Genomic DNA, 13,705 nt, shown 5'->3' with positions numbered 1-13,705 from the left:
GGAACCTTATTTCAGGAGATCGCATCAAATTGATGATTTTTCCTGCGTCATCTCTCAGATCCAATAGACGACCAGAATGATGTTAAAAAAGTTCAATTCTGACAACTTTGGATTTTTGACCCCTTGTGTTTGTGGGAATGTGAGATTTTGTGAGTGTGTGTGTGTGTGTTATAGTCTTCATATCAGGCTTGACTGAATCGTTGGTACAAAATCAACCCGCAACATTCTGGCATTCTTACTACTATTTTGTGGGTATTATGCCCTTACGCATTCTAATCATGCTCCTCTATGGTTGAGAATCTCTTTTCATGAAATACCACATGATAGGCTGTCACATAGAAGACTCCTCATTGTGAATAACAGCTATCTGGTGCATGATCAATACAAGGAGATGTTTTATAATGCATGTCAGCCTCTTCACATCAGAGCTACAGTGATATGGATTATGCATGGGATGCTTTTGATGCTTGAATGCAATTAGTTATTCGGGATTATGGTAAACAATACATGAAGACATTGAGAGATGATGTTGCTTAGGGGAAAAAAACTAGTCAATCATTAACTGAGCTCAGTCATTTTCGTCCTTTGTAGGTTGAAGAAAGCACATTTTCATGTCAAGCTAGACACTGTTTGCAAAGCAATGATCATAGAAAAATTACTAAATGGGAGACAAGAGCACGACAGAGGGCTTTCTTAGACAAAGGTTGCTGCTCCAATGAATTTTTTAAAAGTCTGCATGAGTTCATATCCCAAATATCATCATTAGAGAGGTGCCCATAGTTTGGTGGAGCTGCAAAGATTGTAGAAGCATCGGGAGAGGCTTTAGAGGACTGAAAAAGCTGGCCGGAATAGCCAGGCTGCAAGCCAATGTTACTTTCCGTCATCTGTTGCACCACGGGATTGCCGAGCAGCCCTGAAACACCTTCCTCTTCACATGTGACAAACGTTGAAACCAAGTTCCCACATCGGATGTTCCTCCCAAATCGACATTTCCTTCATCCATCACCCTGCATTATAAAAGATAGTCTACAAATATTTGCAGGGCCCGCATGCCTGATGGTGTTTGGACTTCTTCTAGAGCTCAACTTGCTGCAGATTGTGTCGCTCACTTTTCCAGGAAGTTTGGGACTGCAAATCCTCTTTCACAAGAAGTTCTTGCAGCACAGAGTCAATTATTGCAGCATGTTTCTCCCATTATCTCTCCTGTGCAGGCTCTACAGCTAGAAAGTCCTTTTACTGAAAGAGAATTATCAATCTAGACCTAAAGACTCTCAATCTAAACTGATGTTAATGCAGGTTGATTATCCTTATGGTAGATCATAGCTAGCCTATAATAATTTCGGAGACATTATATGCACTCCCCGACTCTTTGTACTCTCTCTCTCTCTCTCTCTCTCTCTCTCTCTCTCTCTCTCCCGCCCTCTCTTCGCATTTTTTATTTTATTTTGTACACTGCCAAAGCCTTCACTAAGCCCACATCTGGTGAAGCCCCTCTTGGACCGCTAGGGCCTTCATTCAACCCCTACAAGAGTGCCCAACTTCTTGTCAAGCCAGACAATAACCATCCAAAGTAGGTGCCACATTGGCATGTGCATCTCCTTGGCATTTACCGATCAAATAATAAAACTCTCTCTTTTTCTGACTTTCTATCCCTCCCCGCCTAGCTCTATTGCGGATCTGCTCCAGCTCCAGCACCTCGTGCCTGCTCTAGACCTCCCCTGCGACTTGCTCTAGCCTTGTGCCTCTATTGCGGGCATGTACCTGCTCTAGCCCCTCACGTCTTTATCGCAGGCCTGCTCCAGCACCTTGAGGACCCATTTGGACCTGCCCACCTGTCGCGGACCTGCACAGCAGCCCGGTTCTTGATCTTCTTGGTAGCACATCTGTCCAGCAAGCACCTGCACATTACACCCAGACACTGCTCGGAAGACCTGCTGTTCGATGGGTTTCTCTGCTCCAACACATGCTCCAGATCTGTGTGGGATTCTCTGCTTCAGTCCTGCTCCAAAAACTATGCCATGTCTCTGCTGAAGGTCCTGTTCCAACTGCACTGTTTCCAGCTTCTAAATATGATCCAAACATGCTACATTTCTTGCTCTAACCAGCCCCCAAAATTTTGTGAAATCTCTTGCCAAGCCCTTCGGTCCAGACTCTTTTTCCCTTACCTCAATTTGCAGCCAACAATCTCACATTGTGGCCCAACTCAGAATGGAAGGTTAAAGGGCTGTATGCCCTTCTCCCCTCCATAAAGGGATATCTACACAGGGGAAAAAAACAAAGGAACGAGATATTCAGCAAACAAATATGGCAAAAGGAGACAAAGATGAGAAGTAGAATGAGAAACCCGAGAAAGAAGACAAGCCAAGAAAAGGAGAGATCGAGGCTTCAATAACCGCTGCAACCGTAGTGGACTTCAGATAGACAGCACGGCTGCTCAAAAGGGAGCCATCACAGTCCCATCAGCCTCAGATTCAGTCCCAGATTCAAAATTAGCCTCAGCAGCCTCAACCTCGGCCTCAGCTTCAGCTTCAGCCTCAACTCCAGCCTCGTCATCATCATCCACCTCTTCACCATATATGCTGAGGATAGTACCACCATCGATACCGACATTATCGATCTGGACTCTGATGTCAACATCAGTGGCGGCCCTGACATGCCCCTTTAGCCCGACCGCTACTATACCACTTTATGCCTCATCACAATACGCCTCCTTTTTATCACCCTTACCCCTCAGCCAGCCACCATTCCCCTTAGTCAGACCAACCACACCCACTTTCTAGATGTCCCCTCACAACTCCCAATTTCTTGCCCCCATGTCCCATCACTCAACCCCCGTTTAACCCGTACCCATACCTGTCACTTCAAACTCACATGATTCCACATGACACTTGGGAGCAGCTCATCATGGAAGTTCACTGCCTCCGTGCACGAGAGATGGAGCAGGACCGCCTCATCCACACAGCCTTGGTGCACGAGACATGGAGCAGGACTGCCTCAACCACATCCTTGATGCATGAGAGATGGAGCAGGACCACCTCATCCACAGCCTTGGTGCACGAGAGATGGAGCAGGACCACCTCATCCACAGCCTTGTTCAGAAGACATTACAACTCTGTAAGGAAGTGGCATCCGTAGGCGATAGCCCGGAAGTGGGCCATCAGTAGAGGTAGTAGAGGCACAAATAGCCAACATGCAGCTGCTATCGCAGAGACTTCCAAATGAGTGGATGCCATGAAACAAGAACCTACGAAGGCCATGATTTCAGCCACCATTTTGGAGCAGCAAAGAGCCAGTGAGGCTCTCAATATCTGAGTATGAGGGATCCCCCACACATCTCCCACTCCCATTGATGATGCGACCAGCTTCGTGACTTCCACCCTAGGAGTCTAGGAGCATGGGATTAAGCGGCCCAGCTTATAGGATGGGACCCCAACCGAGAGAAGCCTCTCATCATTTGCTTCAGGAATGCTTAGGACCGCCTTGTGGCACCACATAGAGGATCAGCTCTATGGGCTTACTCAAGATCTACTTGGAAGAAGACCTTACAATTCTGTAGGTAGAGGAGAGGCATACCCTCATACAGTAGCGAGACATTGCCCGCAAGGAGGGGATGTGGGTAGTACTTCAAGAGAAGCGGCTCTTGATGGGCCGACGACAAGCAACTGGTGGCTCCCCTTCATAGGGGGCAGGGTCTATGAGATTTAGAATATTGAGACCATGACTTGCACTATTTGGAACGATAATGGTATCGTATGTCAGATCTAGGGGATTCCTCGAAGCCCTACACAGGAAAATAGCTTTTTACACAGACACACACAAGAGTCTAGAGTGCCCTTTGTCAATAGTCAATGGATATAGGTGGGAGGCAGCTTATCACGATGAGACTCGAAAAGCAGGTGGAGTGTGGGGATTGAGAGGAGTGGCAACACTATACAGGTTACAGGTAATCCTTCATCGGGATGATCTTCATGGAGAGGAGTGACATAGATCTATCGATTCCGAACATACACCCCTCTTGACATGACTTTTTCATCACAGCCTCCTACTTCCCCCCTGAGACGTCTCACTTTTCCAGTGACCTACGCAAGGAGGTTGACATGCAGACGTATATGCAGATATCATGGATTTCTTGAGCCACATAGTTGTTCTCCTTATTGGAACTTCAACGCAAGGACAAGCATACGCCAAGTATCGCTTCTGGAGTTTCATGATGAATCTATCTTATTACTAAATGTTGATCTAGATGAGTTAGTGACCAAGTCTTTGCAGATAGACAGCCCCTGTCACATCTTATGGGCATGCACTCTTGGACATGGGCAGGGCACATCATTTTATCATTTATAATGGCCTAGATCAATGGCCCTCCTTAGGTGGTTCCACTTGTTTCCCACATTTGGGAAAAGGAGGCAAAAGGTCAAATTTTCCAGCCTCTTCAAAGGCCTCTCACAGCCCCATTTGGACTCATTTTGACCCCGTTTTGAAGCCTCTTTTGGCCCCATTTTAAAACGTCTTCATTGATCTTCCTCCTGAGCTTCTCCATCAATCTTTTTCGTGGTTCTACACACTATATCAGGTGCTCATTACTGCAGGGTTTTGCTGTCTACTTCTTTGAGTCCACTTCATTTCCTTGCCTACATTCGAGCTTCTTCTCCCGTGACAATCACCATGGCACCCAAGCGTGCCCCTCGTGATACATTGCATGACGGTGATGAGGCTGCTCAGCATGAGCAATTGCCTTCCACAATGGGTGCATTCACTAGTGGTACAGAGATCCCTAGCGGGGGGGAAGGGGAGTGTAGTTGGCTATCTCATGGGATCTCCTACCTCAACCTTGCATATCACGGATTTCTCTGTCTCACTACTACCTCCAAGATAGATATCTATTCTTTAGTATATCCATCCGACATCTGACGGCGCACACCGTGACAAGGCTCACACACACTACATATCATGACATACATCTTAATTATAGTCTTTCACTAGAGTGCTCTCTACGCCTTTCCACTTAACTCACATATGTTGATCACATACCACTCCAAGAGGATCGAGCTGCCCAAATCACATGTTCTTCTCTTTGACTCTTTGGTACGTCAAGCAGCTATGAATGCAACCCTTGTTTGGGGCTAGAACTACCAGATAAAGATTGGGCTTGAGTGGAGAGGCTTTAGGTTCCCTTACTATCATGCATGATATGCACAAAGCCTTTAGTCCCACATCAGATAGTCCTGACTTAGTTTAGAGCATCCCCACTCCAGCTTAGCACAGCATTCTAGATTATCATACACATGTACCGTGTTAGGGATTATGGCTCTTGCACTATAGGCCAATGTAGGCTACCTTGGTTGGCCATATCTCCGTCCATGTCTTTGGCAGCTGAGGGAGATTAGAGGTGTTTGTATGCACGTACACGCACAAATTGGGGTTCCACAAGGACAGATTACCCCCCTTTCCGTATAGCATTGTGTCCCACTCACATATCACAAGGTGAACTAGGTTATTATCAAGTTCTTTCAGTCTCATAGACCCTTTGGTCTTTCAAAGACTTTTAATAAACTTTCTTTATCCATGGAGGGTATTACAGTGAATCAGTGAGGAGTACTTTTGGAGCCGATTCCTCTTGTCCTTGGAGCTCTTCAGCTGCTACTAAGTCTACTTAGCACTGCCTTCAGGAGTGCAAACGCATCAGGATCATCTGGATTGGGATTGTAGATCTGTTGTACAGACTTTCCTCCTCTCCTTTCTTCATTACTTGGGGTTCCGTGGCCTGGCTGTCCCTTACTAGGCCTCAGATCTTTTATGAGAGTCAAGATTCCTCTTGGGATATCTCAGTGTGGCCCTAGGGTGAGCAGTTTTGTAGACTTCAAGCTGTCCCTGCTTCATAATATAGGCCTGCATATGCTTTACTTGACACTTGCTTGAAGATTGCAGTGAGCATCACTGCCTGGCACGTTTGAGATCTAGATGTACAAAGGATATTGACGATACCCAGGTTCACCCAGCTCATACCTTGGATTACAATTGGTCAGATACGGTACACATTCTTGTGGCTATTTAGCCTAGAATGTAGGTTTCTTCTAGGTCAGCTTCGACCAAGAGGATAGCTTTTCTCAGAAAGTGGAGAGGCGTCCTTCGTTTTCTGAGATTATCAAAGGCTTTGACGTGGCAGTTCCAGCAACACTTGTATTTAGTCTATCCTTCATGTCATTAGCATGAAAGTTCTTGGACTGGCCCCTTCCATATCCACACCCATGATTTCAAAATAGAGACGTTCCTTACAAAGTCTTAGATGGCTATGGCCTCAAATAGATGTGTACATTAGTGGCATACAACTAAATGTTTGCTGAAAACTGCCATGGACCGTGTGAAGAATACAGACACAACAGAAAATATCATGGAGCAGTGAGCCTTGTGACTTGGGATTTTGTTATGATATAACAACCAGTCATGCTTATCAAAGCCTATTGAAAGTCGCGACATTGTATTAGCTATTCAACACACAATAAACTTGCTCACTAAAATTAAGTCTGGAAATACCTTTATGCTGCTCAAAAATCCTAAAACTAGTTCGGACTCTTTTTTTTTTTTTCAAGAAAAAGACTTCTATTAATTTGAACACCCGCGAGAGCTAGCTCGAAGCGGAAATACAACATGCAGTGCATGAAATACAACATGCTGCTCCCCGCTCCTCCTGCTCCCCTCCTCTCCCTGCTCGACTGCTGCTCTCCTCTCCCCGCTCCTCCTGCTGCTCCTCCTGCTCCCCTCCTCGCTGCCCCCTCCCTTCCCTCCTGCTGCTCCTCCTCCCTGCTGCTGCTCCTCTCCCCGCTCCTCCTGCTGCTTCTCCCCCCCCTCCCTGCTGCTCCTCCTGCTCCCTCCTCACTGCCCCCTCCCTTCCCTCCTCGCTGCCCCCTCCTACCTGCGCTGCCCTCTCCCCTGCACTGCCCCCTTCCCCCGCGCTGCCCTCACCCCTGCGCGCTGCCCCTCCCTCCTACCTGCTGCAGCCTCCCCCCCCTGCGCTGCAGTCTGCTCCCCCCCCCCCCCCCCCCGCACCTGCTGCTGCTCCCCCCCCGCGCCTGCTGCTGCTCCCCCCCCCCGCTGCAGCCTTTCCCCTCCTCTCCCCCCCTGCTCTTCCTTGTTTCTCCTCCCATCTCCTCTCCTCCTCTCTCCTTCCCCTCTCCTCTACTCCTCTTCTCCCCCTCTCCTCCACTCCTCCTCTCCTTTATCCTCCCCTCCTCTCCCCTCCTCCTCCCTGCTGCCGCTGACTCCCCTTGGCTTCTTCTTCTCTCTCCCTTCTTCCTTCACCCACTCCTTCATCTGGAGTACCTCTATTCTCTTATATAGGGGTCTCCTGGGTTTTAGGAAAGTGGACAGAGTTTTTATTTTTTGTGTTTGAATCGGCCAACACACCTCGATTGATGAATGGGTTCCCATTCAGTTAATCCGTCTCCGCTCACACCGGCCACGAGAACTGTCACTTTTTCAAAAGACGAGCTGCAGCAGTTGCAAAAGGATTTGGAGCCTGAGTGTTTCACGACTCTCTTCGCACACATTCATGGCTCACACCCCTCCAGGTCACAAGCTAGAGATTGGATGCTGGCGACGCTTCCTCAGGACCTCGCCCCCCACCTCAAGGATGTTCGTTTGTTGGGACGGGGTTTCTTTCAGGTGTGCCTAGATTCCCTGGACGTCACGAGAGACCTGCTACAGGCCGGGTTCCTACTTCTAGGCTACAAGAGGATCTTTTTGTTTCCTGGGATTTGACCCAGTTGAAATGGACAAGCAGGGAGTTTCTGTTTTCATCAGGTTCCCTGGTCTTCCCTCAGTTTATCACCGGCTTCTTTCAGTTATTGGCGAGAGGTTTGGTGTGGTAGCAGAGATCCCCCCTCTCCCTGGCGAGCCCTCTTCGACTGCTGAGGCGGTTAGGATGGACGGGGTACCCAGGGTTAGGGTCATTGTCCAGGACCCCAATATTTCAGATGACCACATCATGCTACAGCGATCCGATGGGTCTTTCTTCCGCCAGAGATTTGAGGTTGCAGGTCGGCAGGACCAGTGCAGGATTTGCAGATCCTCGGGGCACTTCGCCAGAGATTGCCCAAAGAAGAAAAAGAGGCCCACAAAGCAACCAGCTCGTACTAGCTCACGACAGAGAACTGGAGCAGGACCTACCACTCCACAGACACGGCCTTAGACACGGGCTCCCCCCCCTCCTAGGGCTACTCGAGTCCCTTCCGCACCCCTCACCACCTCTGGCCCACGGTGGGTTCCGGTCGCGGTTAGGCCCTCTACTTTAGTTCACTCCTCCACCTCTTCGGAGGCTACCCCCTTGGAGCCTCGGGAGGAGACTTCCTGTTCAGGAGCCTTGTTCGACTCCACCCTTGGATCAGGCTGTACCTTCCTCAGCAGTGCAAGTTGTTGGCACCTCGTCTGCACCACTTTTTGATCAGGATAGGGATACAGGTGCCTCCCTCTTTCGACAGAGGGAAGGGGGTTTTACATTCTCTTCCTGGTTTGGTAGGAATCCTTCGTACCCCCTCCCCACTGGCTCAGCAGAACTCATTTTTCGCTTTGGAGGACCTCTCTAGCCTCCCGGATGATGATTTTGTACCCTCTACTTTTGGAGAGCCAGTTATCGGCATCCCTCTTGAGAGATCCTTCTCTCTCTCACCTGTGGACTTTCCTCCCCTTGGACCTCGTGTGTATGGCAGGAGGTCTGTTCCGGTAGAGGTTTCTTTTTCCGCCACCAGGTCGGATAAGGTATTCCAACCCACTTCCTCCCGCTGATGAGGATAGCCAGTTGAAATATACAGGGATTGGGCAGCATCCCTCATCGCCGTCGCAGACAGCTGATCAGGAATCAGCTCCATCCAGGTGTTTTAGGTGGTTCCCTAGACATTCTTTTTCTTAAGGAACCACACTTACGCTGAAACACGTTTCAGAGCCCAGCCAGGCCTGAAACGCCGTAAAAGTATAAGGAAAAAGCTCCTTTTCTGGAGCTCTGCCAAACTCGACCTTGCATCTAGACTAGTGGTAGTGAACCAGGTTTACTTTCTACATCCAAGGATGGCATTCTTCTTGAGGTTGCCTTTCAGCCTGTCACGATTGCTGGTTCTGTGGACCATGGAGCGGGCTTGCAATGGTACTTAGACCCCAACCCTCTGCTCTTGGCCTTGGGATCCTAGAGGTTGTGGTTATATGGAGGTGCACCTATAAGTGCTTGCATTGGGACCCAGGAGAGTGGGAGTGGATAGATCATGGGCACCGAGAGAGGGGGATCCCTTCTTTCGTTTCACAGTTGGTAATGCTAGGAGATTTCAGCTGAACAATAGGGGTTGGATTCCCTCCAGAGCCCCCCATTGGGAAAGCTTCTTCATCACCGCAAATTTGCGTAGAAATTTCTGGAGGAGGCTCTGGAAATCCCTCAGAAATAGAAAGATCACTCTTTTCTTTTGGCTTTCTATTCATGGAGGGATTGCAGTGAACCTGTGGAGATCACGATTTGGGGCTGATCCCACTTGTCCTCGATGTCATTTTGCAGAGGAGTCAATGCGACATTGCCTTTGGGACTGCAGTCAGGCGAGGACTGTTTGGAAAGGGGTTGCTCGGATACTCAGCATCTTTCACACTTCCCCTCTCTTCATGACTTGGGGCTCGGTCGCATGGTTATCCCTTACCGGGCCCCAGGTGTTTTATGAGGGTGAGCCTTCTTCTTGGGCACTCTCGGTCCACCGGCACGTGATAGAGCCCTGCTCTCTTCAGGATGTACCACTTACTCCCTTCAGAGCTTCTCATGTTTCAGTGGACACCTGTTGGGAGATTTTGGCTAGCATTTCCTCTTGGCTCATTTGGAGAGCCAGATGTAATGAGGCCTTGGATGGCACCCAGATACACCCATCACAGGTGTTCACGGGTATTTGGACTGACACGGTTCACACTTTGATAGCCATATGGGCTAGCATGCAGGGCCCTTCACGGGCAGCCTCTTCTAGAAGGACTATATTTCTTTGAGTTTGGAGGGGTTCTCCCTTTTTCTCGGAGGTTTCTACCGGATTGAGATGGCACTATCAGCCTCAATCCTTTCTTTTTGGCTCTTGAGCTTTTCGTGCATTGCATGATGTATCCCGTATGGAGCTTGCTCTAACGGTTTTCTTTAATACTATTAAGTCTCTTTTTGCAAAAAAAAAAAAAAAAAAGGCCTCAAGATGGCCCAAAAAAGTCCTCAAAAAGAGGCAGTAAAAATCCAAGGTTGAGGCTGAAAATGCCATTGCAACCCTGAAGAGGACTCCGAGAAGAAAGGGAATCCTCTCCATTCCCCAAGGAAAGTAACCCTCCTAGTAGAGGCCGCTCAAGAAGACCCCTACATGCTCATCCAAGTGGCCATCAGTGTATGTATAGTATCTGTCCAAATACTAGCCAAAGCATGAGAGGGTAGATCTTGGTCCAAGGCCTCTGTGCATCTGGTTCTCCAGATATGCCATGCTGAAATGCTCACTAGAATCTCCCACGAGGAATCCACAGAAGCAAGTACCGCTTTGAAAGGTAAGGCTGGAACGTCCTCTAGAGGGCATGACTCAACTAAGTGTCACCGAATCAACAAAGCCGATGAAGATCATGCCTCTCGTAAAATACCGAGGACCTGAAAGGGAAAGCCAAGCAACTGAATCCCAGGTCATGGAGAAAGGGTGGTGTGCAAAGGTCTTCATTTATTTTGTCTAAATGAAGAAAACCCCGGAGCACTTCTCGATTCACCTCCACTTATCTCTTCTGGTAGTACAATTTTATTTGTGCATCTCATGCAGATCATGGGTCAGTAGACAAGCGTATGCAGAACTGTATCCAGTCTGAATAGGATGACATGAGACTCGAGGGACAGCAAGGTTCATATTGCTTGGCATACCATGATATAACTCGTCCCAAATATGGGGCTGAAAGGAGGGCAGAGTCGATCAATAGAAAGAGACGAACAGCTATGGAGTAGAAGATACAACGACCACACACAGTGTAGAGGTTGACTAGAGCACGCACGTTGGAGGTCAAACCTATCTCAGCTCTTAGAGGAGAACGAGACCACACCTTCCACCGCACAAGAGATGATCTGATAGAGACAAATGCGAGATATCTTTGCATCCCACCAGAGAGCTGCCACGGCACCAAGATCATAGATGATTTTTTCTCGCATCTCTTGTCGTCTCAAGATTTCTGAGTTTTTGTATTTTGAGTACTATTTGTTGAGTTTCTTAGTATAGCACTAGGAAAGGGCCCTAGCAAGCCCTTTGCCTCAACCCATAGTGGCTTGTATGAGTTAATTTTTTAATAGTACCTTGATGTGGGGATCGACGGAGCACACACACAAGGAGAGAGGGATAACGTGAGAGACATCAAGACCAATTTTGCCTCACATAACATGAAATAACTCATCCAAGATGTGAATCTCAGGTTCATAAAGATACAGAGTTGTGAAGATCTGTGCAGATTGCTTTTACGGAACTTCACTTTAGCAGATAACCCTAGAAAAAACTTTTGTGATTTGATACTTTGACAATGCATATCCTGATTTCAATCTACAACTTTCTGGACATTTAAAAAAAAAAATCCTTCCCATGGTAACTCTGTTGGAGTGTTTCAAAAAGAAGAAAAGGGGGAGAGAATTGGGCGGGGAGGAAGAGCGGGGCTGGCATGGGGAAGGGAGGGCAGGGAGGACGATTTAGGATACGAAGATTGTGCAGAGCATCATACCTCACCCCTCAGAGCCGGATTTCTTGGGTTTTGGAGCAAGACAGCTTCAGGATAGGCAAGCTGCTGGCAAGAACTAGGCATACGATCATCTGGAGAAGGCATAACCCTTTGCTTATTGTCTGCAATGGCCATATATTGAAACCTGAATAACAGAAAAAGGATACAGGTTATGCTTGGAAAAATTAAGTGTATGAACAGCAGCAAACTCCCTTCCATTTCTATTCCAGAATCTTTGTGTATTTAATTCTACTATGATATGCACGTTTTTGACAACATACAGTAGCTGTATATTTTCTCTCTAAAAGCCCACCTTACTATATATTTCCAATCATTAATAGTGTGGTCTGTTCTTTACATTTTAAGAAATAGATAGTACTTATTTTTACAAACAATTACAAGACAAGGACAGACAAAAAAATTTGGAATACATATGAGAAAGAAAGGGGGCAACAATTTTGGGTCCCTGTCCTGTTCTATGACTAAAGCAATGCAGAGAGGTGACAAATCCATGTCATGACATGAAGGAATACAAGAATACATTCTTAGACTCTAAGAAACCTCCCAACACCAATGTGTCATTCCTTCAATCCTCTCTCCTGCGGTACAACATAAATGCAGCTCAAGGCATATTCATTTAAGCCATAAAAGATTCTGGCATACTCCCAACTTCAGATTTTCCAAACATGTAAATTTTAACTAGGTAAACCCAGTAAATATAATCTATGCATCACCTCTAGATAGTGGAATCCCAAAATTCAGATACCACCTTCAAAATCTGAGTTGGTCTTCATATGCTTTTTGCAATGAGGGTATCCTGCTGCAGTGTTACTATTGTATTACCGATTATATTCATAGATCCGACCAACAGGATGAGGACTGGCAATTGTGGCTATCATTACACACAACCATGAAATGCAATTTTTGATGGACGAATTTATCCTTCCATATATAAATTCAGACAACCATTTCTTTGCTTCAGCCTCTCTGATGATGATGGTGAAGCTAGAACAGTCTCTATCTCCCAGAGTAAAGGTCATGCTGTCCTTACGTTTAATTCACGAGATCTACGACTCAAGATTTTACGACAGTCTTACAAGCTGAAAGGTACTAAACTATGGATAGCCAAGGAACTCACAAGGGTTCAACTGAAAAATAAAGCAACGGAATTAGCCAAAGATAAGGCTGCCAGGAAGGATGGTAAATGGGCACTGTACGGTGGAGGAATAGCACTCATTCAGAAGTTTAAATCAAAACCAAAAGACTCTCAGTCTTTAACTGATGTATGGCCGACCATATGTTTTTTCTAGTGTATAATCTAGGTACTCTAAATACATGGAGTTGCTTTATGCACTCTCAGGGAGCTGCCATGTGCCCTCCCTAAGCTGATGTATTGGATGGCTTTTCTAGTGTCCCATAGACCTTTGGTCTCCCATGGACATTAATAGACTCTCTCTCTCTCTCTCTCTCTCTCTCTCTCTCTCTCTCCTCAGCCCCTAGCCGCTCCACCCCTAGCCTCTCCGCTCAGCCGCTCCCCTACCCTCTCCGCTCAGCCTCTCTGCTCTCAGCTCCCCTAGCCTCTCTCTCTCTCTCTCTCTCTCTCTCTCTCTCTCTCTCCCCTCTCCGCTCAGCCCCTAGCCGCTCCACCCCTAGCCTCTCCGCTCAGCCGCTCCCCTACCCTCTCCGCTCAGCCTCTCTGCTCTCAGCTCCCCTAGCCTCTCTGCACTTTATTCTTACCCAGATTCCTCATGCCCCCCCTTCTAGACATCATGAGCGTCAGCCATACTATGAGGTTCATTTTGACCACCAGTTTGATGATATTTATAGCCAGCACCTGAGTGGTCTTCTCCGTCCGCACCTTCTCGATGCCCTACCCTCCACACAGGATCGGTGGGACCTTGTACATACCTCCATCATCTCAGCAGCCCACAAGTCCTTCCCCGTCACTTGCCACACATCCAGTCCTCCACCAGTC

The 13,705-nt window shown here is 47.6% G+C and overlaps 1 protein-coding gene across 3 annotated transcripts in view; it reads right to left on the bottom strand.

Moving 5' to 3' along the window:
- LOC147899845 (uncharacterized) overlaps positions 1-13,705 on the bottom strand; it is a 360,557-nt gene that overhangs the window by 198,056 nt on the left and 148,796 nt on the right. For all 3 annotated transcript variants that reach the window (XM_087377034.1, XM_087377035.1, XM_087377033.1), the window contains exon 7: positions 11,734-11,875. In XM_087377034.1, coding sequence (XP_087233160.1) covers positions 11,734-11,875 — 142 coding nt within the window. The remainder of the gene's footprint in view (positions 1-11,733; positions 11,876-13,705) is intronic.

The sequence above is a fragment of the Dipteris shenzhenensis genome, chromosome 7 (genome assembly GCF_047967505.1).
Source record: "Dipteris shenzhenensis isolate YYH24624 ecotype China chromosome 7, Dip_SZ_1.0, whole genome shotgun sequence".
Taxonomy (NCBI): domain Eukaryota; kingdom Viridiplantae; phylum Streptophyta; class Polypodiopsida; order Gleicheniales; family Dipteridaceae; genus Dipteris; species Dipteris shenzhenensis.
This window is presented reverse-complemented; position numbering and strand designations above follow the sequence as displayed.